A 24,402-nucleotide genomic window follows, 5' to 3' on the forward strand; every position below is an offset into this window, starting at 1 on the left:
CTTTGCCTCTCGAGTCTTTCTCCACAGCTCTCCCAGAGGCACATCATTTCCTTACCTGCCCAATGTCATCTCCTTCCAGTGCAGTTTCCTGGCCGCTGGAATGGTAGGAAGCCAGGGTGCTCCCCCAGGGGCAGCTGCTGCTGGACACGTGACAAATGAGCATGCCACATGCCTCTGTGGGGCAGACTTTGGCAGTACCTCAGCGTGCTCAGTGGTAGAGCACTTGCCTAGCATGTGTGAGGGCCCCGGGTTCATGCCCTGCCACCTCACAAACCAAGGATGGCAGCAAACCAAACACCTGTATCATCAGTATCTCAAAACCGGTCTCCTGGACTGCTAGTACACAGCAGGGAATCCATGGTGGGACCTCAGAAGTGCACTGGGCCCTCACGCCCCTCCCCAGCCCTCCCCTGCGCACATTCCTGCTCTTTCCTGCTCACTCCACCCCCCCAGCCCCAACCTGCCCTGCCTCACTTGCCTCTGGTGTCAGCCCACTTATGGCCTGAAAGGAAAAAAGGCCAAGAGGGTCTGACTATCCTCTGGTTGCTTATCAGCTGGGCTGGCAGGCTGGAGTGGGGGAAGAAAGGACAGAGTGGCTTCCACAGCTCATAGGGCAGGAATTTCCCCTGGTTATGATTAAGATTACGAGTGTGGTCTGCAAATTGTCAATAGATATCTCTGATGATGGCAGAGAAACAGAAGTGAGGACCTTTATGCGGGGAACAAGGCTTTGGGAAAGAAATTTCACTTTCTAAGTCTTGGCCTGGGCAGTGCCTTGGTTATGTGAGGGGTCCTGGAGCCTAATGACAGTCACTCAATGGCTGTGTGACTAGAGAAGTTGCTTGATCTCCCTGAGCCTCAGCAGAACATCAAGCATGGGGCCAGCTGGAACCCTCAGTGGAGGGTCCCTTGGAGGCCTTGAAGAATCAAGGCAGTGGGGCTGGAGTGATAGTATAGCAGGTAGGGTATTTGCCTTGCATACGGCTGACCTGGGTTCAGTTCCCAGCATCCTGTATCGTCCCCCAAGCACCACCAGGACTAATTCCTGAGTGCAATACATCTGGGAGTATCTAACTAGAGCACCCACCTCTCCAAGTACAAGACCAGTTCCCAAGGAGCTGCACATGAATCCTCACCAAGCACACCGGAGGTCCATTCTGGCCCCACTCAGGCTCCTCCTGAGCCTCCAGAACCAACATCTCTCTCATTGCTGAAGTGTAGACAGGATGTGACTGACAGTCCAGCTGCCTGCACCCGCCTTCAGCCTCCAAGTGCTGTGCTGCAGTGCCCTCTGCTGTCCAATCTTGATATGACACCTAGAGCTGGTGTCTTCAAGACCTAGAATTTCAGGCTGTTTCGGGAAACAGCTTAAGAAGAATCCTGGTCCTACCCTCTGAGGGACAGAAAGGAAGGGCCAGGGAGATGCCTTCGGGGGAAAGCTAGCCAAGCGGGTCACTTGCTTCAGACCCTGCCCTCACCTTTCTCTCCCACTGTGGATGGTTGGTGGCTGCTGAGGCCAGAAGTGTGCAGGACACTCTAGAATGTCACATCATCTTCCTTCTCTGGAGCTCTCTCTGGACCACTCACCACCACATGCTGGGCTGTGACCCTGTTGGGCCTGCTGGTGCTGATATAAGGAGGGCTCAGGAGAGCGCTGCCAGCCGTGCCCACCCGGGACCCCCAGGAGAGGGCTCTGAGCCTGAGACTCTGTTTCAATGGCTGCAAACGTGGGTCTGCCAAAGGTGGCACTGAGGAAGAAGGCCCATGAACCGGCTGGGCCTAACATCAGGAGACAAGAGAACCCCATCAAACACTTTCACAAAAGTGGGTGCTGAGTGAGAAAGTGGGGTGTGGGGGCTGAGAGGTGTGTGTGGGTGGGGGGCAAGCAGCGAGGGCCCAGCAAAGCTCTCTGTTGTCCTTGGACCTCTCCATGGCCTCCTGGTGGTGGGGACAGCAGTCCCTGACAGAGGTGTCCACCCCTGCAGCCTCTGTCTCCCCCTATGACAGTGGGACCCAGCCAGGCTGCCATCAGGGGACTGTCTGTCTTCCATAACTGCGGGCCTGGCTGGCCCTGTCTGAGCTGCAAGCAGGAGCTGACAGTGAGCTTCACAGGTGGAACTGCCGCCGCCTCAGGGTAATCCCACCAGCATGAGGACCCAGCCACTCAGAGATAGCCTGCCCCCATGGTTCAGGATCAGCGCCCCCCCGCCACCCTTAAATTCAGCCACGAAGAGCTGGCAAGTACATCTGGAATGATCTTTCGAGTCAGTGTTTGATGGAACCACCGGGTGCTTGCTGCCCAGCAGGGCGACTGAGAGCGGGCCATGCATGGGGGTGCCCTTGGGCTCTGTTCCCCAGATGCCCTGGGGGAGGGCTGGCGACTGGATGGCGGTTTTCTTGTCTAGAGTCTGGTACGCGTAGGTCTGTCAAGCAACAGAGGCGTATGTGTGGGGGGTGTGGTAGGCTGGAGGAAGGGTCTCGGCCAAGGTGATGAGCGGGGCTGGTGGTCTCCTTGTCTGGAAAGAATGTGGGGGCCCAACGTTGAGAGCCTGGGGATGGTTGGGTGAGCGACTCCTTTTAGAGTCCTGGGACTCGAAAGCAGGTAGCTCCAGAGAGGGGCAGCATGCACCCACGCACCATGCGCCCACAATGCACAGAGAGGTACCGGCCCTGCCTGACCCTCCACTTGGCTCAGCCAGGGTCAGGTTGCCTGTTGTTAGGGTCTTGGCAAGTCCCACCTGGCCTGGTACTCTCAGCTACAGGAGAGGAGGGATGGGAGGGGAGGGGAGGAAAGGGGAAGGGAGAGGAGAAGGGGAGGGAAGGGGAGGGGGGAAGGAAGAGGAGAAGGAGAGGGAAAGGAGTAGAGAGAAAGGAGGGAGAAAGGCAAGGGGGGAGGAGGGAAAGAGGGAGGAAGTGAGGAGGGAGGGGAGAACTCAACATGGGGTATGTTTGGATCTTTAGTTCTGGGTCAAGTTTTTGGCCAAAAAGCTCAAGTGAGCCTCAGCTGTAAGTGTAGAACACAGATGAGACAGCATCCATCCCCTCATCTGGGCCCCTTCTCAGATGTTAGAGCCTGTGGGTTATGGTGTGTGTGCGTGCATGTGCATTTGTGTATGTGTGTGTGTGTCTGGAATGTAAACGCAAATATGGGCTGGAGAGATAGTATAGTGGGCAGGGCATTTGCCTTGCATGCAGCCAACCTGGGTTCAATCCCTACTACCACATATGGTTCCCCAAGCCCTGTCAGGAGTGATCCGGGACTGCAAAGCCAGGAGTCAGCCCTGAGCACTGCCAGGTGTACCCCCCAAAACAAAACTATATGCATATAAATGTGTGTATTGTATGTGAAATGCTGACCTGTTTTCCTCATCTAGGAAGAGTGTGATAATCCCCTGCCCCCTCAGGGCAGCCGGGAAGGGAACAGGAGCATGAGTTCACTGCTGAGAAAATGCAGGTGTTAGTAATAACTAAGATTTGTGTTATACTAACACAGTTGACCCTGCACTAGCTGCTTCCCACACATAAAGGGAAAGGCCTAATCTCTAAATCTCTGCGGGAAATTGAGTATTTTATAATAATATAATAGATACCACAGTATAATAATCATTGTACAATACATTATTGTAATAATTATATCATACATCATACAATATATAGCATCATTATAATATAATACTTATCATATAACCGTACATTATTATAGCATTATTATTTATTTTTGCAGTTCCAGGGACTGAACTCTGGGCCTTACATGTGCAAGACAAGCACTCTCCCACCAAGCCTCGAGCAGTGTCCTGTGTGCTGTACAGCAGAGCCACCACCCGGGTTTCCCTCCTGACCTTGAAGAAACACTCCTGGGGAGGGGGAGGGGGGGTCGGAGGTTGGGGAGGGGGACTCAGGTCACTGCTTCTTGTAGTGAACTTTGCAGAATGTCCCTGAAATCATTTACAGGCACTGGCGCTGAGGCTCTGCAGTTGGCGAGGAGGAGGAGGGGTGGGGGAGGGGGAGGAAAGAGGAAGGAGGAGGAGGAGGAGGAGGGCGAAGGAGGTGGGGTGAGAAGGCTGCGGCCTGGGCCCGGCAGGACCGAGGGCGTGCCTGGGATGGCCCCGGTGTCTTCGGCCCGGCCCGCGTCCAGGGTGCGCAGCCCATAAGGCCTGCTGGGGGCGCGCAGTCTGCGGCCGCGGCGCTTGAGCTCCGCTAGCTGCAGGCGCGCCCCGGGGTCAGGGAGACCCAGTCCGAAGTGAGACATACGGAGCGCTCGCCGCGTCCGCCTTCCCCCTCCCAGCGGTGCGCCCGCGGGCACTGAATGGGCACAGAGCGCCGCGGCACGGGCCATGGGCACCTTCCAGCTGGATGACTTCGTGGCGGGCTGGATCGGAGGTAAGTGTGTGTGTGTGTGTGTGTGTGTGTGTGTGTGTGTGTGTGTGTGTGTGCGCGCGCGCGCTCCCCGGAGCGCCCGCAGCAGGGGCAGGCAGCGGCCAGAGCGTCCACGTCGGGTCCAGGGTGCTCGGCGCCCCCAGGCAACCCGCCGCCGGGAGCGCGCACACCGGTGGTCCTGCTGGCCCCGAGCCTGCTGGCCGAGCTGAACTTCCCAGCTTCACCGCGATTCACTCTGAGCTTCCTATTTGCCTCCAAGTTGGGATCCGCAAAAAAGGATCCAGCTAGCCCTGTGGCCGCCAGTGGCGCGCCCCAGTGCGAGCACACCCTCCCTATGGTGCTCACCTGAATTTGGGGACATGGCTCGCAGGAACTTGTATGTGCGGGCGGCGCAGGCACGGACCCCTCCAGCACGGGATGGGGAACCTGATTTGGCTATCAGGCCAGATTATGGGGCAGAGCAAGAAGAGCTGGTGCTGCAGATGCCAAGTGCCAGCCAGGGAGGGGTCTGTCTGCAGCCACTGTCACAGGGTCCCCCTCCAGAGCCTGTGCATTTCCTTGCTTCTCCTTTCTTCTTTCTGAGTAAACATTTCCTTTCTCCTTTCTCACCTGTAGGAAGGGTGTGAAAGATCTCTCCTAACATTAAATATTATTTTGGGGGGGGGGGAGTTGGGGGGCACACCAGCAGTACTTAGCTCTCTAGCTCTTTGCTCAGGGATCACTCCTGGCAGCCCAGGGGACCATATGGGATGCTGGGGATTGAACCACGGTCTGCTGGGTACAAGGCAAGAGCCCTACCTCTGGGACCTTGGGTCCCTGAGCACTGGCAGCTCCTTGTACTATCTCTCCAGCCCTGAATATTCTTTCTTTGAGCCCTGTTGAAGAGGATCGTCAGAATTGGGATTTGACAGATGCACCCCCCACCCCAATCAGAGATGGAGGTGCTGAGCAGAGTGGCTGGCTGTGTGCACCACCCCCCTTCCCCAGGATTGTCAGCCTGCAGGAGACTAGGACGGGTGGGGGCAGGGAACACTAAACCAACTAAACCAGGCAGATGGTATACCTTCCTCTTTGCCATTGAGCAGGGGTTTGTCCCCCCACAGATGGCCACAGGGCTTGTGCAATGGCCATCCTTTCACAGTGGGCAGCACTGCTGATACAAGCTGCCTTGGGGTGACTGAGACCTGCCAGTCAGGGACTGTCCATGCTTGGGGGGGAGGGCGCCAGGGGCTTCTTGGGGCAGCCCTCAGGTAATCTGAGGTATACTCCTCCCTCTACCATCCAGCTGGCCTGCCAGAGGCTTGCTTGAGAAATGCACCAGAAGGCCAGGCTGAGCCTCGTTGCTCACCATCTAAGGATGCAGAGACCCTTACCAACTCACAGGGCAAGCCATGAGTTGCTGTTTATTCTTAGACTGATCTGATTTTGTTCATTAAACTCTCTGATTTTCCTCCCATGAAATGAGGGGGCACCGGTGGCAGTGAAGAGGTAGGATGATGCCTGTGTGTATGCTTGACATTATTTTGCCTATCACAGATTTCGCCCATTGAGGCATCCAGGCCCCATACTTTTAGTAACTTTTCCAAGTGGTGTGATCACAGTCACGAAGCTGTCTTAGAGCATTTCCGTCTCATCCTCTCCCTTCATACGAGCCTTGTGCACAGTCAGAATTAAGCCTGCTCCCCTCCTCCTCTCCTGAGCTTTCTGGCTCCAACAGGTGCCTATTTTCTATCAACTGAGTTGTGCCGTGTGTGGTTTGGTTCCTGTTTCTCTGCATCTCTGCGGAACCCCAGCCAAGGAGCTGCTCTCATCACAGAAGGAAGTGGATACACAGAGGAATTCAGCTGCTGCCCAAAACCAAGGGTCACGCTTGGGCTCAGGGATTCCAACTCAGACTTGTCTGGTGCCAGGGAGAGCTCAGCCCCTGGGCGTGCCTCCAGCTGGTTCCACCCCTGGTCACCTGAATGACCTTGCCTGATCAAGTCTCCCCATCCGGTCCTCACATTTGATCTGTAAGATTCATGGCCTGGGAGGTCCAGAGACCTGAGAACCACAACCTATTTGTTGAAAGCATCCCAGCTTAGAGATGGATGAGCAGGGAGACACAGCCCAGGGCCTGGAATCCGTAGCAAAGGGCTTACTCTCTAGGGAGCTTCCTGTAAGTGAGGCTTTGCCCAGTGAGCGTCTCCAGTTTCCCTCTGCCTCTTACCTGCTCTTTGGCAAGAAGAGGGTGAGGGTCTGCAGGGGCTGTGCCAAAAGAACCTTTGTTCTGGTCTGACTCGGTTTCTCTGTTCCCATCAGTAGCACAACACAGTCCCTGGCTAAGTCCTGGCACTGTCAGCCACTCTTCTTTCCCCATCTGCTGAGCAGTGACCACCTGGGGAATTTGTCTTAGGAGAACGTCTCGTTTTGGTCTCACATTCAGCGACATTCAGAGTTTCTAAGCTATGTGATTTTGGTGGGGTCCGGCTTCCCCCACATATACATAAGTGTTCAGACCCTGTGAATATGTGTATGTACGTGCAATTTTCCCACAGAAAGATCCAGGGTTTTAGCCACCGTTTCAACAAAGCCTTCTTCAAAGCAGAGAAGAACCAAATAAGAGTGAGGCCTTCCCATGGAGCATCCTAGAGGTGGGCTTCCTGCTGTCCTGCCTCCCCTCATTCCACTCTGACAGGGGAGCCAGGAGGCAAGGGTCAATAGCACTTCCATCTTCACAGGCTAGAAGGGTAGAAATGGTAAGTAATCTACTGGATTTCTCTTTTCTCTCTTCCCCTTCATTTTAAGGGGGTCCTTCCAAACAGTTCTCAGGAGATTCTGAGGCCACTTGTGGTGATACTTGGCCAGCTTGGCTGGCGAGTTAGTGGTAGGGTCCAAAACGCAGCTGTTTGGGCCCTGTAATGCAGGAACCACCATACCATGCTTCGGGGGTCCGCAGGGTCATGCCCAGCAATGCTCAGGAAGCCATATCACACCAGGATTGAACCCAAGTTGGATTCATGCACCCTAACCCCTGTACTATCTCCTAATCCTCCCCATTGATTAAAAGATGCAATGCACATAAAGGCGGTTACTTTATTGTACACTCCAGAGCATCGTGCAAACAGTATCTCCCCAAATACTTTCCTGCCACCTATGGAGAACTTTGCACCCATAGAGCAATCACCCCCATCTCCCCTTCCTGAACCACTCATCTGTTTCCTCTCTCTGTGGATTTCTTATGGAAATTTGTTTGTTTTCATGTCATACCTGCAGATGCTCAGGGCTTATTCCTGACTGCACTCAGTGATCACTCCTGGCTGTTCTCAAGGGCCCATACAGGGTGCCAGAGTTGAACCCACAGTCTTATTTCTCCAGCCCTTAGTCTGGAAATTTTATAGAAACAAATCATACAACCTGTTACCTTTTGTTTGTTTGTTTCACTTAGAGAAGGTTTCCAAAGTTAATGCACATTGTATGATGTGTCCATGTGTCACCTCAGACCTGTTTTCATTTGATAGCCTGCATGGGGAGCTGGCTGCTCAGTCTGCCTTTAGCTGATGGGTCCCTGGGGTCGGTCCCACCTCTTTTTTTTGCTGCAAATGTTGCTGCCAAGAACTGGATGTACATTTGAAAGCCCATTTTCAATCATTTTAGGGGTATGTCTAGGCGTGGAATTGCTGGGTCTTAGGGCGATTCTCTGTTTAATGTTTGGGGAAACTGCTAAATTTTCCCAGCAGGAGTGTCCCAGAATTCAAATCTTCCCCATATGCACCCCCTACCCTCACCTCAGCACTTATTTGAATAGGGAACAAAATGAGAGTGAAGGAGAATCTCACTGTGACTTGAGTTTGCATTCTGCTCATAACTCATGGGGCATCTTATTATGCGCATAAGGCTGTCTGTACACCTTCTTTGGAGAAATGTCTCTACTCCTGGCTCTGCACTCAGGAACCACTTCTGGTGGTGCTTGGGGGACCGTATGGGATGCTGGAGATCGAAGCTGGATCATCTGTGTGCAAAGCAAGTGCCCTACCCACTGTATTATTGCTCCAGTCCCAAGAGTTCTTTCTTTTGATACTAGACTCTTATCAAGTATGTCACTCGAGAAAATCCCTATTTCCCCATGTCCCATCCTAATTCTCAATTGTCTTTGCATCCTTGATACTTAGGCATACAAAAAGTTTTAAATTTCTGACATTCAGTGTTCGGCTTTGTTTTCCTTTGGTTGCCTGCCTTATAGGTGTCCTGAGTAAGAACCTTTCCAAATCTAGAGTCTTCTAGGTAAAACACCAATTGGAATAAGTTTCTGTGTGTGGTTGAGGGGGGGAGGGGGCTGCCCTCCAGTCCTCTGCTCCAGACAAAGGAAGTGACAGCGGAAGTGTCTGAGCCCCTTTGAGTGCCAGTGACACTTCCAAGGCAAGGGTTGAGTGACCTCTGTGCTTCTTCCATTCCCAGGTGCCGCCAGTGTCATAATCGGTCACCCGCTGGACACGGTCAAGGTATGGTCGCCCTGTTTGTCAACACTATGCAGAGTGGGGCACAGAGGAGTGTGTGCAGAAACGCACCTGCTGCGGGTGGCCAGCCCGGGCAGAGGGTGGATGCAGGGGTCCTGCTCTGGAGTGACTTCACTCTTCACACTCTTCATTTCAATGACTGTCCCATTCCTGCCTGGGGGAGGGGCAGGCCATGTGAGTGTTCCCCTGCAGGTGTGGGGCAGCTAAGGCACCAGGATGGGCCCCAAGAGAGAGGTGGCCTCTGGGCCCATTGGGAGCAATACTTAGCCCTGGCCAGGGAGTGGCGTGGATGGAGGGTTCCAGATGGGAGTGGGGTGGGAAGCATGCAGGGAAAGGTGCCGTGGCCAGTGTTCTCCTGACTGTGGTGAGGCTAGGATCCAGGCAGGAGGACCAGGAGGTGGGCCATTGCTCACACATATGCCTTGTGTGCGTGAGACCCGAAAGGTCTCATGCTCAGGGCCGTGAGTTAGGGCCGAGACATGGGTGGGCAGTGGAAGCCATCTGGGCCTGAGAAGGGGCAGGTTGGGTGAGGCCCCACCCCAGGCTTTCCCAGCCCTGTGTTCTCATATAGAAATGGGGCCTCAGCAATCCAGGCACCTGCACGTAGGCATGAGGTGGTGCCAGGGATGTTGCCCCCACTTCCCCTTACCTGCCCCAGTGGGGTCCCGAGAACAGAGTCACCAGAGTGCCCCTTCCAAACCCATGCTGGGAGATGCCCCCCATCCTGCAGTTGTTGCAAGTTCCTTTCTGCAAAGTTGTCCTACTCCTCTCCCCCCGTGACTGACCTCAGGCCCCTCCGGGGGAAACCCTGCTTCCTTCTGCATGGGGAGGTCAGTCCCCTGCGTCCTGAATAGTTGGAGAAATACTTCAGATGGAGAAGCGGGGATGTGGGGGCACTGGGGTCCTGACTGTGGGGGTGCAGACTTAGTGCCGCCCTCCCGGGGCTGCTCCTGCCTTCCCCTGCAATCCAGGAGTGGAGTGGGGTACCGACCTCTCAGCCAGGCTATGGGAGGGTGGGTGCTCCAGGCCCCAAAGGGGTCTGGCTCTGGGCCTCCTGCCCCTCGGCTTGCACCTTCTCTGAGCTTTGAGAGGCCTGAAGGGGACTGGGGCCCCATGGGAAGCTCCAAAACAAAGGCAGGAGGTCCCGAGCCACCTGCCCCTCTACTCCCACCTCCCCAGACTACCCCCAGGGGCCACAGGCACTTCTGGCCCTGCCATGACTGCAGGACTGAAAGGCAGGACCCTGACTCCTCCAGCCATGCAAGGACAGTGCCAGCCTAGAGCCCTAGAGGTGCGCGGAGGAGGAGGAGGAAGATTCTGGTATATCCAGAAGTGCTGAGGCTGCATTCTGGCCAGAGAATCTGAGGGGAGGTGAGTGGGGATGGGGGTGTGGGGGCCCCTGCCAGCATACCTGTCCTCCCCAGGCCTCTGGGTTTAGGATCTAGCAAGAAAGGAGGGCGCAGATCTTCGTAGGAAAGTGACAGATCAGAAAAGCCAGAAATGCATCAGGCTGTGCAGCTGGGGGCAGGGGGGTGCTGGGGAGCAGGCACTGCTGAGGGGGCCGTCAGATGTGGCCCCTTTGGAGAGGGGAAGCTAACTGAGGCCAGACCCCAGTGATTGAAGCAGCCGGCAGGAAGGAGCTGAGGCCAGACCGCTGGGGAGGGTTGGGTTGGGCGGTGGGTGATCAGAGGAAGAGCCGGTGGGGGTGGGGTGGGGGTTACTCTAAAGGGCACAGCCAAGCCAGCATGTGAGGATGGATGTGCTGAGGTGAGCAGGGGTGTGGCATGGGAGCTGGAGAACACCCTGGGGAGAATGGGCAGGTGGGGGAAGCCTTGGGGCTGGGCGACCTGCCTCCTACCCGCCCTAGTCCTTGGGCCGCTGAGCAGGGCACACAGCTCTGCCTGCCCAGAGAATGCCTTGCTAGGAACTGCCCAGGGTGGGCCAGTGCTGAGTCTGTCCATGCCCCACCAGGGATGGCCTGTTTGTCCCCCGCTGAGCGATCTGACTTCCCCTTTCAGAGCACAACTAGGCAGCCTCAGGTCTCCGGAAATGCTACGAGTGAGTGAGTGAGTGAGTGGCTTCTGGGCAGTGCCCTGCTAAGGGCCAGGCCTGGAGACTGGGGCGGGGTTTTGAGGTCCCAGTAAGTGAGAGTGAAAGCACAGGTTGTGTCCTGCCTTCCCCAGCCCCTTGAAAACTCACCTAGCAGGTTCCTGAGTCCTCCCATGGACAGTCCAGCCGGGGACAGTGTCACCGAGGGGAGGCAGCAGGGCCAGAGTCCTGAGTCCAGTCCCTGAGTCCTGCTGTGGCTGTTTGTCTCCCACAGCACAAGTTCCCCCCTTACAGGGCAGACATACGTTAGAGGTAGATACTATTTCCTGTTACACAGCCTTCCCGGAACTCAGCGGGCATTCAGACTTGGCAGCTGCTGGGGCCAGAGATAGTACAGCAGATAAGGCATTGGCCTTACCCATAGCTGACCCCAGTTTGATCCCTGACACCATACATTGTTCCACTGAGTATCACCCAGTGTGTCCTGACCCCCTTCTCTGCCCCTCCCACCCCCCAAAACCCCAGAATTGGTAGCTCTATTTCAACAATATCCTTCTATGTTAATTTTTTCTGATTTTTTTTTCATAGCACATAACAATGTCTTGCTAGAATTTAACCATTTGGGACATGTGATTAAAATGCCCTGAGTTTCCTGAGAGCACTCACTCGGGGCGCTCTGAGGACTCTGCCCAAGGCAGGCAGGCATATCCCAAATGCTTCTCCAGTGGCCCAGCCATGGAGCTGCCCCCTGCCTGTCCCCCTCTGGGTGTCACGGCATGGGGAGAGGAATCTGGTTCTTTCAAAACTAAGTAGACATGAAAACTGTGAGCCTGTGATAGGTAATGGTTTGACTGGGTGTGAGAGACAGGGCTGCTGAGGGCCAGAACCATTTCCTGGGCAGCTGTCACAGATGACCACCAAGTGGGTGGCTTCGGAGCAGAGAAATCTAGTTGCTCAGAGCTCAAGGTGTTGCCAGACTGTCTGTAGGACCTGTCCCCTGAGCATGAGTTCCTCAGCTCTCAGCTGCCCTCCTAGCCCCTGTCCAGAACCTAAGATTAAGGCCACCAGCTCCCAGAGAGGCCACATTCCCAGGCGCTGGGCTGTGAAGATTTGGACTTCGCTTTTGTTTGTTTGTTTTGTTTTGGGGTCACACCCGGCAGTGTTCAGGGGTAACTCTTGCTGAGTGGCTCTGCACTCAGGAATCACTCCCGGAAGCACTCAGGTAACCATCTGGGATTCCGGGGATAGAATCTGGGTTGGTTGTGTGCAAGGCAAGTGCCTTACCTGCTGTACTATAACTGACCCCCTATACTCGTCTTTTTGAGGGAATTTTTTCAGCCTGCTGCAGGGACTCACAAAAATCTTTAAGTATTGACTTAGGAGGCTTTGCAAATGTCAGGAGCCCCTGAGAGCTTTGCTGCATTGAAGTTGTGGCCAGCAGGACAGGGCATTGTGCTTTTCCTGGGACAGCAGCCCTAAAGGTAACACCCCCCCCCCCCCCCCCCCCCGTGGTTCTTTTTATGAACACAAAGGCCTGGTTCTCCCTGGCTGCATCTTACAGGGCCTTCCCCGCTCCTCAGTCTATTTGTATGGATTTTTTGAGACACTGGGGATCGGCCCCAGGGTCCCCCACATGTAAAGCATGTGCTCTCCTGCAAGCCACATCCCTCACCTCCCCCGTAAAATTCTTATTCCCCACCACCACCACCCTAGCCCTCTGGTCCTTGACTTGTTTCTCTCCATGGCCCTTGTCCTTACCTGGCAGATATTTGCTTGAGATTATTGATTATTGACTATCTTTACCACCCCCTCAGCTGTTAGCTCCCTGAGGGTAGGGTGGTGGCCCCACTGCTGAATTCCCAGAGATTGAGACTGGGACTGCTACAAAATTGGCCCCCAGGAAATATTGGCTGAGGACTGGAGCAATAGTTCAGTGGGTTGGGCATTTGCCATGGCATACGGCCAACCTGGGTTCGATCCCTGGCATCCCATATGGTCCCCTGAGCACCACCAGAAACTATTCCTGAGTGCAGAGCCAGGCATAACTACTGATCATCATTGGGTGTAGTCCCAAAACAAAAAACAAAAAAAAGAAAAAAGGAAAGAAAGAAAAGGAAAGCAATATTGGCTGAGTGAATTGATAAACTCACTTTATCAACTCAACTTCCTCTGACCATGAAAAGTCATCCTTGGGAGCAGCAGTGCCAATGGTGTTGCACGCCTATTAAAGTATGGCATATATTCTGTGGTTATAAAACTAGTTAGATGGTTATTTATTAAACTCTTCGCCACGTGAGGAGGCCTAGCAATGAGCTCAGAGGAGAAGTACAGGCAAGGGGTCAGCTGAAGGAAATTTCAGGGAATGTTGAAATTTAGTTTCAGGGAATGTTGAAAGTTAGTTTCACAGGGGTCACACCCAGTGGTGCTGACATGGCATTTCTCCTGATCTTGCTCCAGCCCAGGGATATGGATCTGGAAGTATACGTGGGCCCCTAGGGTCCCACCCAGGGCTGCTCAGGCGGGTCATGCAGTGCTGGGAACCAAAAGCAGCACATCAGGCCCTGAGCTCTGTCTACCATGTGGGCCTTCTCCCCAGCCCTTGAAATGTATTTTATCAAGAGAATATATTCTCACGTTTCCTGTGCCATTAATCTTCTTAATCATACATTCTAAAATTAATGAAAGAAGCTCCTGATTGAATGGGAGATTAACACCCAAGAGTAGTAGAGATAAGGACCAGGAGATCTGCTCCACAGCTTGGAAGCTGGCCTTACATGCTAGGGTAAAAGGCAATTCAGATAAAGAAGGGAATACTAAGTAAAGGATGTTGGGAGGACCCGCTTGGGTTGAAAGATGCGTGCTGAAAGTAGACTATAGACTGAAAACGATGTCCACTTAATACTTCTATTGCAAACAACAACACTCAAAAGGAGAGAGAATAAAAGGGAATGCCCTGCTGAGGTGGGGGGGTGGCGGGGGGAGATGGAGAAGGGGAGGGGGTGGTGGGAGGGATACTGGGAACATTGGTGGAGGAGAATGGGCACTGGTGGAGGGATGGGTACATGATCATTGTATGACTGAAATGCAAACACGTGTACCTCACGGTGATTCACTAATAAAAAACTAAAAACAAATAAACAAAAAGGTAGCCTCTGATTACTGGTGGAGAGATTAAGCTCAGGCTGTCCATAGTGAAGTGTTCGCTGGCACCCTGGGCCTTAGCGTCTCAGCCCACCCTGGGCTCTGTAGGCAGCAGTGTCTAAGGTCTCCTCCTCTGCACCCCTGTCATGGTCTCTTCAGCTGGCCTCAGTGTGGAGTAGGGACTGGCAGAATGTTTAGTGGAGAAACATAGGTTGGCCATCTTAAAAGAAGTGCAAACTTGGAGTCAGGGAGATAATACAGGAGTAAGTGCTTGTCCTGCATGCCTAGTTCCAAGCCCCACCAACACATAGGCACCTCAAGGGCCTGCCCATGGGTACTCCTGAGCACAGAGTCAGGAGGACCCCAGACCATCTCTGGGTGTGGAGACAGAGAGATGGGAGAGAGAGAGAGAGAGAGAGAGAGAGAGAAGAGAAGAGGAGAGGAGAGAGAGAGAAAGAGAGAGAAAAAAGGGAAGAGGAGAGGAGAGGAGAGAGAGAAAGAGAGACAGAAAGACAGAGAGACAGAGACAGACACAGAGAGGAGGGAAAGAGAAAGTGGAGGGAGAAAGAGAGAGAGGAGGGAGAGAGAAAAAGAGAGAGAGACACACACAGAACATCAAGCCTTTTGCGTGGCTACCCTGGGGTTGATCCCTGGAACCACCTATGATCTCCCGAGCCATGCTAGGAATGATCCCTGAGCACCAAGTGTGTGGCCCAAGCCCCCTCTCACCCACCTTCCCAGGAAGAGCAGCCCAACCCAAGCCAAGCCAAGCCAACAGTGACACCATTTCAGCCCTTATGCTCAGCCCCCAAAGATGAGCACTAGTGGGAGGAGCCACCTCTTGGGGAGTAGCCGCAGGGAGCACCTTCTAGAGGCAGGAACGAATTGGTGTTCCAGGAACTGGGTCTGCACCACACGGTGGGCACGGGGCAGGGGCATGGGAGAGAGGTGCGTGTGGGTGAGAGGGTGCCCGGGGAGGGTCTTCTGGGGCCTGGGAGGGCCCTGAGCTGGTCCCCATGGTGACAGTGACCCTCCCTGCTTCCATAGCTGGGCCCAAGCCCTCTGACTTGCTCAGGAAGGACAGACTGGGTGCTGAGTAGATGCAGGTGAAGGGGTGAGTGTGGTGCAGGGGCCCAGGGCCAGGAGGAACAGGAGGAGGTTTGGGGGTAAGAGAAGGCCACTCCTAAGAATATTTCAGTGACAGTGACAACCACATTTTGTGCTCAGGTTTTAGCCATTATAGTGATAATAGTCTCCATTGGTTTTATTTGTTTTTCCTTTTCCCTTGCAAACAGGCCTTCCTTATTCTCTGAGCCCAAGGGGGTAGCAAGGCCTGAATGAGCTGAGCATGCAGGGGAGGGAGCAGGTAAGGGTATGGGCCGGGCCTTGCTGCCAGAAGTGAAGCACCCCAGGCACTGTGTGGACCTGCACCCCCTGCTTGGCCCCCTCACTGCCTTGTTTGTTTTCGCAGACTCGCCTGCAGGCTGGCATCGGCTACAGGAACACCCTGGACTGTATCTACACAGTGTACAGGAGGGAGAGTGTAAGTGTGCCCAAGCCATCCCTGCAGGGAGTCCCCTGGGAAGGGCAGAACCCACTGGAGCCTGCATTCTGCTCTGGGCGTTTGTTTTGACAGAGTTTCATTCTGTCTATCCCACCCCTCAGATACTGCAGACCCCCTAGATGTACCTGCTGCCTCATGCAGTGAGACGAAGACAACAACAGCATGCTTTGTGTGATCTCTGCAGATGTTTAGAGCCACGGGGTGGAAAATTCCTGCACAAACAGGGGGACTTGTCAGTTTCTGCCATCTGAAGGTGTGGCCAGTGATCCCAGCGCGCACAGGCACCTCTTTATCTGGAGCCCCGAGCTCCTCATTGCACATGCCCAGGACCGACTTGTCCCAGAGGTCGCTCCAGTCCAGAGGACTCAAGGGTTTTGTCTTTTGATAAGCCCCCACTGTGTCCTCCTCACCATCCTCCCATGCACTGGCGATAATGTACTAGGTCCCTCTGTCATTGGAATTTAGTTTCCAGTTCAGAATGGCAGAAGCACTGAAACGTGCCCAACATGAGCTCCAGGCTTCTCCTTGAGTCATGGGAACGGGACCCCTAGCTGACCCCATGCAGGATGTGCTCTGCACTAGTGGGAGACCCTCTGCCTGCGCTTGGAGCTTCCCCCGCAGCCGCCCATGTGCCCCAGCTGCTGTTCTAACTCTGGGTTCCAAGGCTTTCCAACCAGGCGGGCCCTGCCGGCTAGCCTGGTTCTTGCTATTCTGGGGTGATGTGGGATGCTTCCCTCCTCTGAAAGCGCCCATTGATTCTCCTCCTTGGCACCTCTTGCCCACAGTGGCTGCCAACGGGCCTCCCAGCTCCGGAGCCACACGGGGGGCTGTGAGCGTTTCTCTGAAACACACGGCACGAGGCCAAGTGGCACCCCAAGTTGCTGAGGGTGATCCTGAGCCACGCATGTGTGTGTACGCACATGCTACACGTGTGTGTCTGTGAGTGGCATGTGTGTCAGGCCTGTGTGTGTGTGCATGTGAACATGTGAGTGTGAGGGGTCCTTCTCTGGCGAATAGGGTGCAGTGTGTGCACTCACACCTTTACACTAGGATGTCCGACTTTGCGCAGGGCCTGCATCTATCTGGAAGCTCTGGCACTTTGTCGTCTTTGGCCCTGGCTGAATTGTGTGCTTGGCCATGGCTCCTCCAGGAAGCTGTGGAATTTTCCAGCTGCGGGTGGAGCGTCTGTGGTGTGGGGAGTGCAGTGAGGGTGGGTCCCCAGAACAGCCCTCTCCCAGGCACAGAAGCCTCTCCCAGCTGCCCTCCTGGGAAGTCCCCTCTCTGTTCTTATGCCAAGAGATGCCTGTGCTCAGGGCTGCCAACTGCTGCGCTGACCCTGGTACCCCTGGGGCTGACCTCCTCCCACCCCTCACCACAGACTCAGCGCTCTTTTTTCATTGCCCATCAGGGGGTCTGTCCTAGGTCCCCTTTCTCTGTGCTCCAACTGTGGGCTGGGGGTGGGAAGGAACTATTTCTCCCTGGCCCTCTGCCCCCTGGCCCACAGGAAGGGCCTAACAGTGCTTTGTGGCAGACGAGGAGGCCAAGCCTGACGCCCGAAGCCAGCCTAGCTCTAGGATTTTGCAGGCTCCCTCCAGCCACAGGCTGATTTCTTTCCCATGAGAGAACACTTCAGTGGCAAACATGGGTGCCAGGCCTGGCCCCCATGGTACAAGGAACAAGACTCCGTAGAGACCCAATTGCTCCCAGCTAGGACACCCGCCCGATGGTCCCCCTCACTCCTTTCTCCCCTCTCACATCAGCACTTCTCCTGCCTTCCGCTGGGGTGCTGTGATGCTCAATACTGTTAATGACACTTTCCTGCATGTTTGGTCCTAATGCCACACCCTCCGCCTGCAGCCCTCACCCCTCTGCCCGCAGGCAGGCTCATGTCTGTGGACAAACTCTCCAGGCCTCTTGCTTTTGGTCATTCATTGCTTCCTTACTATGTATCTTTCTATCCCACCTATGACCAAGATCGTTCTGTGTCTCTCCCTCTCCGGACTTCAGCATCTCCATCTCCGGACGCCCTCGACCTCCTTCCACACCACAGCAAATTGCAGGATTTCATCCTTCTTTGTAGCAGAGTAGTATTCCACTGCATTGCTTTATCCAGCCATGTGTTCTGGGTCAGCTGGGTGGTTTCTAGATCTCGGTGACTATGACTAGTGCTGCGGTGAACCTAGGAGCACAGATGTCTTTTCAAAATGGAGTTTGCAGGTCCCTGGGGTAGATGCTGAGAAGTGAAATTGCAAAATCTTATGGATACTCAATTCTTATATTTTTGAGGAGGGCCCACGTTATTTTTCGAAAAGGTCATCCAGTGGGCCTTTCCACCAGCAGTGGAAGGTTCCTCACACCCATGCCCACACTGGGGTTTTTCTTCTCTTTTATGCCCACCACCTCCTTCTACTCCTGTCACACATGTATCAATTTTATTTCTCTGCCACCAGCCAGCAGCTCCAGACAGCAGGGGTAGCACAGAAGGCCACTCGGAGAATGTGACCGCCCCGGGCCCTGACGCTGCCCCCTCTGGACTTCCCCACAGGTCTTTGGCTTCTTCAAGGGCATGTCCTTCCCCCTGGCCAGCATCGCCATCAATAACTGCTTGGTGTTTGGGGTCTTCAGTAACACCATGCGGTTCCTCAGCCAGCGCCACAGCAGTGAGTACGAGGCCAGCCCACCCAGTGCCTTGTCCCACCTGCTTCTGGCCAGCATGGTGGCGGGGTTGGTGTCCGTGGGGCTGAGCACGCCCGTGGACCTCATCAAAATCCGGCTGCAGATGCAAACACGGCCATTTCGGGAAGGTAAGAGGCTGACACAGGACCCCTGGGCTCTGGGATCTTGCCTGCCTTCCCCTCCACCCACCCCCAATCTGGGATGTGGCTTGAGCATCCTTCTCACCAAGCAGGCCATCAGTGTTGTTAGGTTAGAATCTGTCACTCTTTTTGTTTGTTTTGGGACCACCCCCATCCCCGCTCAGGGCTTACCCTTAGCTCTGTGCTCAAGAATCACTCCTGGCAGATGCTAGGGATCAAATCTAGATTGACTGTGTGTAAGGCAAGCTTCCTAGCTGCTCTTCTCTCACTCTGTCCCCGTCACTCTGATTCATCTACTGCCATCACTTAGGGTGACTGCATGCTTGCTGCTGCTGGATGCTTGCTGAAAACTAATTGTGTATTCCTGTCACCCTGCCCTGTGCCCCTTCAGGAGAGGCAGGCAGGCATTGTTGCTCTCCCCATTTCACAGATGAGAAAACTGAGGCCCCCACAAAGCTAGAATACCTTACTCAAGAACTCACAGTTAATGTTTCGAGAGTGAGGGCCTGCTGCATTTAATTGGTGTGAAATGAAACCTCAGAATTGCTTGTTCATATAAAAAAAATTTGTGTTGGGATTTTTGGGCTCAAAAGCCCAGCTGTGCTCAGGGCTGACTCCTATTCCCAGCTCAGGGATCACTCTGCGAAGAACTCAGGGAGCCCCATGTGGTTCTGGGGATCGAACCCAGGTTGGCCACATGCAAATCCAGAACCCTAGCCGCTTGCTGTGCTAGCTCTCCAGTCCCCTAATCAAGAAGTTTACAAGGTGAGCCCCAGGACATAGAAACAAGTAGGGGGCCTGAACGTGAGCCCGCACTGCCTCACCTCTAGCCGTGCTGCCCATATGGCAGCTCCAGTGGCCGGGGCTTCCCCCAGAGGATGCTGATGTGAAGAGGCTGCGTCCTGCACCCCCCACCACACACACCCCTCTCTTTAGCCCGATGCCCTGACCTTAATTCCTGTGTGCCCTGGACCACAAGCCATTTCACTCATGCCTGCCTGACTGGAAGGAGGTTTCTGCCTCTTCTCCAGGAGTGCTGGATAAAGGAAGGTGGAAAGATCCAGGAGTCCGGTCTGAGTGGAGAAGCAAACTGGGGTCTTCAAGGACAAATTTTGAGAACTTGGGGTCTGTTTCCCAGCTCTCTTGTTACCCTGTCCACTCGGCCCCTTCCCAGCTCACCTCCTCTCAGGTCTCGATGGCTGGCCTGTCCTCCTCTGTCACTTCCCATGTCTAGGAGGGACTGGTGGCTCTCACAGGCTTCTGCTCCCTGGCAGCCTTCCAAGTGATCCCTCTGTTTCCAGATGTTCTCAGCTGTGCCTTATAGCCCAAACCCCAAAACCTCCTTTAGGAGTACCCCAGGTCCCTGGGTGCCTTGTTGCAGCTCTCTGCCCTGTCTGAGAGGTACTGTTCAAAGAATCAAGTGCTGTGCATGGACCAGAGGGTACCACCAGGGCTGAGCGCACTGCTGGGCTCTGCTCTGTGTCAGGGGCTAACCACTCAGAGGCATATCCCGGGCAGGGCTTGTGGGCTTGCTTATGACTTATAACTTTCCCCCAGAATTGCCAGCCACTTCCTGGGTGGTAGTGATGAGTCATAGGGCCAGTGGCCACATACTGAAGCCAGCAGCCATGGGGCCACCGGCTTCTCTGCTTCGAGACAGTGTCACAGGTCCATGGGAGACCATCCTGGCTCTCTGCAAGGGATGAGCCTGGATTGGAAATGGGGCACTGGGGGGAAATGCAGATCCTGGAACACACAAGAAAATGCCAGACGTCCCAAGGCTGTCTGTCCCTGGTAGTAATCAGCTACTTTTTCTTTTTATGTATACTCAGTTGAAATGCTTTCAAAGGAGACACCCAATTTTCATATCCAGTTTTGAGCAATATAACAGAAACGACTCCATGTTGTTGTAACAGCATGTAAAATGACTTAAAACAGAAAGACTGCAATAAAAGTAAATTGGGCTCAGTCATTTAGTGCTCACGTTCAGTGTGGTGATAATCCCATTTCCGGAGTGAGTCTACCTGCTTTGAAAACTCCCCTTACCAGAGATAAGAATCCTTGGACCATGCACCAAGCCTCAGTTTCCTGATGTGCAAGGCAGGCCTTAGCAGTAGTAGTTGCTTTACAACCAGGACCAAAACTCAGCAAGGTGTCCTGCACATTGAAAACAACCAAATAAGCACTAGCAATCAGATTTTAAACTGACTTTTCACAGTATTTCCACCAATGAACGTTTAGGCACTTTACAGTTTTCCCTCCTTGAAAACTAAAGATACAATCAGCATGTTTGTCCATAAAGAGTTGCCTTCATTTTGGGTCCTTTTCCTCCATGTGTGGGTTCTTTGATTCATGAATTGGTCAAAGGGTATGGTCATTTTTGAGATTTTTGGTACATATTGTGCAACCGTTATACAGAAGGGTTGTACCTAATTACATCAAAGTGGCTGAAGTGTAAAGGGAATTTCCATTTGCAACTCTGGTTGTACACTTAGCAGATATTTCTCATGAAAACTTTCCACAGAATAGGCATTTTCTCCTGGGGCCTCTGCACTCAGCAGGCCAGGAGGCCTGCGCTGAGTTCAGGCTGTGCCCTGGGCAGGAAGGCACCTGTGAATAAACCTTCCCCCTTTCAAGGCATCAGCACCCTGTGAGCGGACTCAAGGAGGCCTCCCAGGGTGCCTGGATGGGTCTGAGCTGTAAGTCAGGGCCGTGGTCCTTGAGGCTGGCCACCCTCCTGCCGCCTGGGCCAAGTCACATCCTGGAGGCAGTGGCCAAGGACGTTCCCACCTCCCGACTCTGGGAGCTTTTGGGTCTGGGTTTTCATTAAGGGCCTAGTTAACATGCAAGGCAGAGTTCCCACCACATCACAGGAGGCAGCATTGGGGGGGGACTGGAGGGAGGTGGCCTTAACTCTATGCTGACCACTGGCAGGGGCACCAGGCCCCCTGAGGCAGAGGGCTGATGTTGGAAATTACACAGTTCTGTTCCTGCACCGGTATCTCAGAGCTGAGCAGGGTAGGCGAGTCAGAAGCAGCAGACACAAGCCCCTGCCTACAGGGAGCACTGGCTGGCGAGAATCTCAGGTACATCAGTGAGAGAATGTGGAAGTTTCGGGAAACTTCACCTCTGCCTCAGTGCGTTAGGATGCTCCAGAGAGGTGGTAGCCTTGGATGGGGCTAGGAGTTGGAATAATCAGGACAGGAGCATGGGGAGGGAGAGGGTTTCGTAGCAAGGGAACAGAGTCAGGAAAAGGCAGCCATGGGGCAGCCCAGGGAGCTGTTTGGTTAGTGCAGGTATCAAGGTAGAGGCTGGGGGTGGGGATGCTGGAAGATGCAGGGTGAGGGTCAGGAGCTAGGGTTCTTAGTGGATGATGGGCTGAGATTCAGCAGATGATCAAGTGTTTTGAATCCCAGAAACTCTTGGTCCAGCCAAGGGGGAAGGTGGACCCAATTTCTGGAGGGGCTGGGAATCAGAGCTCCAGAGGCAGATTTGGAGATTGCCACAGATCAGATGCCAGCCACCACAGACCCAGCGTCCTGGACTTGCAACTGGGGGGAAGTGGTCAACAGGAGAGAACCATGGAGGACGTCAAACCAACATCCAACCAGAGAGCGTGGAAAGGTGACCCAGGGTCTCCGAGGGGGACATGCCACAGAGAATTGGTGGCAGATGAAGTGTGTGATTTGGTGCTTGGCATTGAGGTAGGTGTTTCGGGGGAGGGGAAACCTCCCCAGTGGTGCTCAGGAGGTCATGGAGCAACTACTGGCCAACTGGTTGGCAGTTCAGTGCAACGGTCTGAGGGTAAGGTGCTGCCCAGGCCCAGTGAGCCATCTTGGCAGTGCTAGGGGCCTTCAGGATCACTCCTGGTGGTGTTTGGGAGACCCTGAGGTGTCAGAAACAGGATTCAGGCTAGGCCTGTGCTAGGCACATGCCCTTACCTTTGTCCTAGCTCCTTGCCCCCTTGCCTTCTCGAAGGCCAGAAGATGCCTCTGGTTGTTGCTGCTTCTGTTTGGGGACCTGGTGGGGACAGGTGGTGGGGGTGGGGCGACTTGTGTGGGGACATGCTGAGTTAGGCTGCACAGGTGCTGAGGAACCAACACCAGGTCTGGAGGGACAGACAGGTGTATGGCCAGCAGAGATGTGGTCGTTGGAATTATGACACCAGGTGCAAATGTGGAGACACACTGCAACAGAGAAGGCAGTGAGCATGGAAGGAACATGTGAATGAAGCAGTGAAAGCCATGATGGCCCTGGGAGATGCAGACAGACTTCTCTATGAAGGGCTCTGCAGCTACTCTGAAACAGCCACTGTCATTATCTCTACTTCCTAGGTGGAGAGACTAAGACGTGGGTGGGTCACTTGTCCTGTTCATTCATCCGCTGCACAGAGAACGGGGCATGGGCCCTGGTCAGCTAACTCCTAAAACTGTAGAAACAACGTACTGAGTAACTCATGTCATGTGAGGAAAGCAGAGGGGGAGACAGTAGGGCCAGAGACAAAGGGATCGAGAAGGGAAAGGGTTCCTTTCCCACAATGGGACAAGAGAATGAAGTAAATAGTTTGGGGGGGGGGGCGGGGGTTGAGGCCCTGAGGAAAGAACTGAAGGTTTGCACCTGAAAACCTGCTCTGCTGGATCGAGGATCATCAAGATAGAATAAAGGGGCAGAGCTCGGCCTAGACTCCAGGAGAAGAAAGTTCTGGTTTTGGATGTGCCAAGAGGAGGGAACAATCCAGGTCAGATGGGAAGAACAGAGTGTTAACTGAGGTGGATCTGGGGAGGTAAGGTCAGCGCCACGCTCCAGAACACAAGGTGGTCTGAGTTCAAGAATCCCTGTGGAGGGAAAGTGAGGCAAAACCCTTTCTCTGGTTCTCCTGACTTTTCCCAAATGGCTGGTGGTTGGGTATGTCACCAACTGTACCTCACAGGCCCTGAAGACAGTTTGTCTCTTTGGTAACCTAGTTTGATTGCCACCATAAAGATATGTGCCTGCCAAGAAAAACACTCTCTCTGGGCACATTGGCCTCGGGGAGGAGCAGCTTCTGATACCGCATATTTTCAAGACTCAGTGTAGGGCAAGAATTCAGGATTCTGTGTTTCTGCAAGGGGCAGCCATCCAACAAGTAAAGTAGGAAGCCTACGAGGGAAGGCAGGAGCATAAAAAAACATGTAAGAAACCTGTTGACAAGCCAGGACCATAGAGCCAGGAACATTTCTAGTAGTGTGTAGGCTGGTAGTAGGGAGTGCTAGCTGGAGCAATCACAGTCCAAATGTAGCACAAGAATATTGGTGGAGAGATCAGTCATATAATCCACATAGTTCTGCAGTTGAAGAACTCTGCCTTGAGTTCTGGGCGTTTGGATTAGTCTTTGTCAAACTGTGGTCCCAAAAATCTACTAGAGATTAATGAAGGTACGTATGGCATAAAAAGTGATTGTGCAAGCTTTATAAACATCCATTTTTTTTCTTTAAATCAGTGGGCAAGAGCAAGTGTTGTTCCATTTCTAGACTTGACAGTGGTTCTTGGTAAGTGTTGGTCCTGTGTGGACATCTGCCATCTCCCAGAGAAGTTTGGCATCAGGCCACAACTGCATGAGGTTGGCAGGTCCAAAACTTCCGGAATCTGGAGTCACATCAGGACAGAGTAATAAAAATAAGAATAACTATTTGCCTCAAGTAAAGTACATTTTTTTTCTGGTTTTTTTTTTTTGTTTTTTTAGGTGTGGTGGCAGCATAGGGGTAAAAACCACAAAGTAGGGTGTGGGTGAAATTCTTTGTACAAACCTCCCATCTTCTCTACCTCTTAGAGTAAAGTACATTTGAACAACAAACATTTTATTAATATATATATGCATTTGCCAACATTCTCAATTAATTTTCATAGAATCCAAATGTAGTGGAGAGGCCTCTTGCTCTTTTTTGAGGAACACTCAGGCCAACGAGGAGACATTCTTTGC

General features: G+C 53.7%; 1 protein-coding gene across 1 annotated transcript in view; it reads left to right on the top strand.

The window, feature by feature from the left end:
- Positions 1 to 4,736: 4,736 nt before the first annotated feature.
- The window catches only part of SLC25A48 (solute carrier family 25 member 48), a 32,961-nt gene continuing 13,295 nt past the window's right edge, over positions 4,737 to 24,402 (top strand). The window contains exons 1-4 of the mRNA XM_056124770.1: positions 4,737 to 4,866; positions 8,815 to 8,858; positions 15,535 to 15,606; positions 18,173 to 18,431. Coding sequence (XP_055980745.1) covers positions 4,737 to 4,866; positions 8,815 to 8,858; positions 15,535 to 15,606; positions 18,173 to 18,431 — 505 coding nt within the window. The remainder of the gene's footprint in view (positions 4,867 to 8,814; positions 8,859 to 15,534; positions 15,607 to 18,172; positions 18,432 to 24,402) is intronic.

Source organism: Sorex fumeus, unplaced genomic scaffold, assembly GCF_029834395.1.
Source record: "Sorex fumeus unplaced genomic scaffold, SorFum_2.1 ptg000051l, whole genome shotgun sequence".
NCBI classification, from domain to species: Eukaryota; Metazoa; Chordata; class Mammalia; order Eulipotyphla; family Soricidae; genus Sorex; species Sorex fumeus.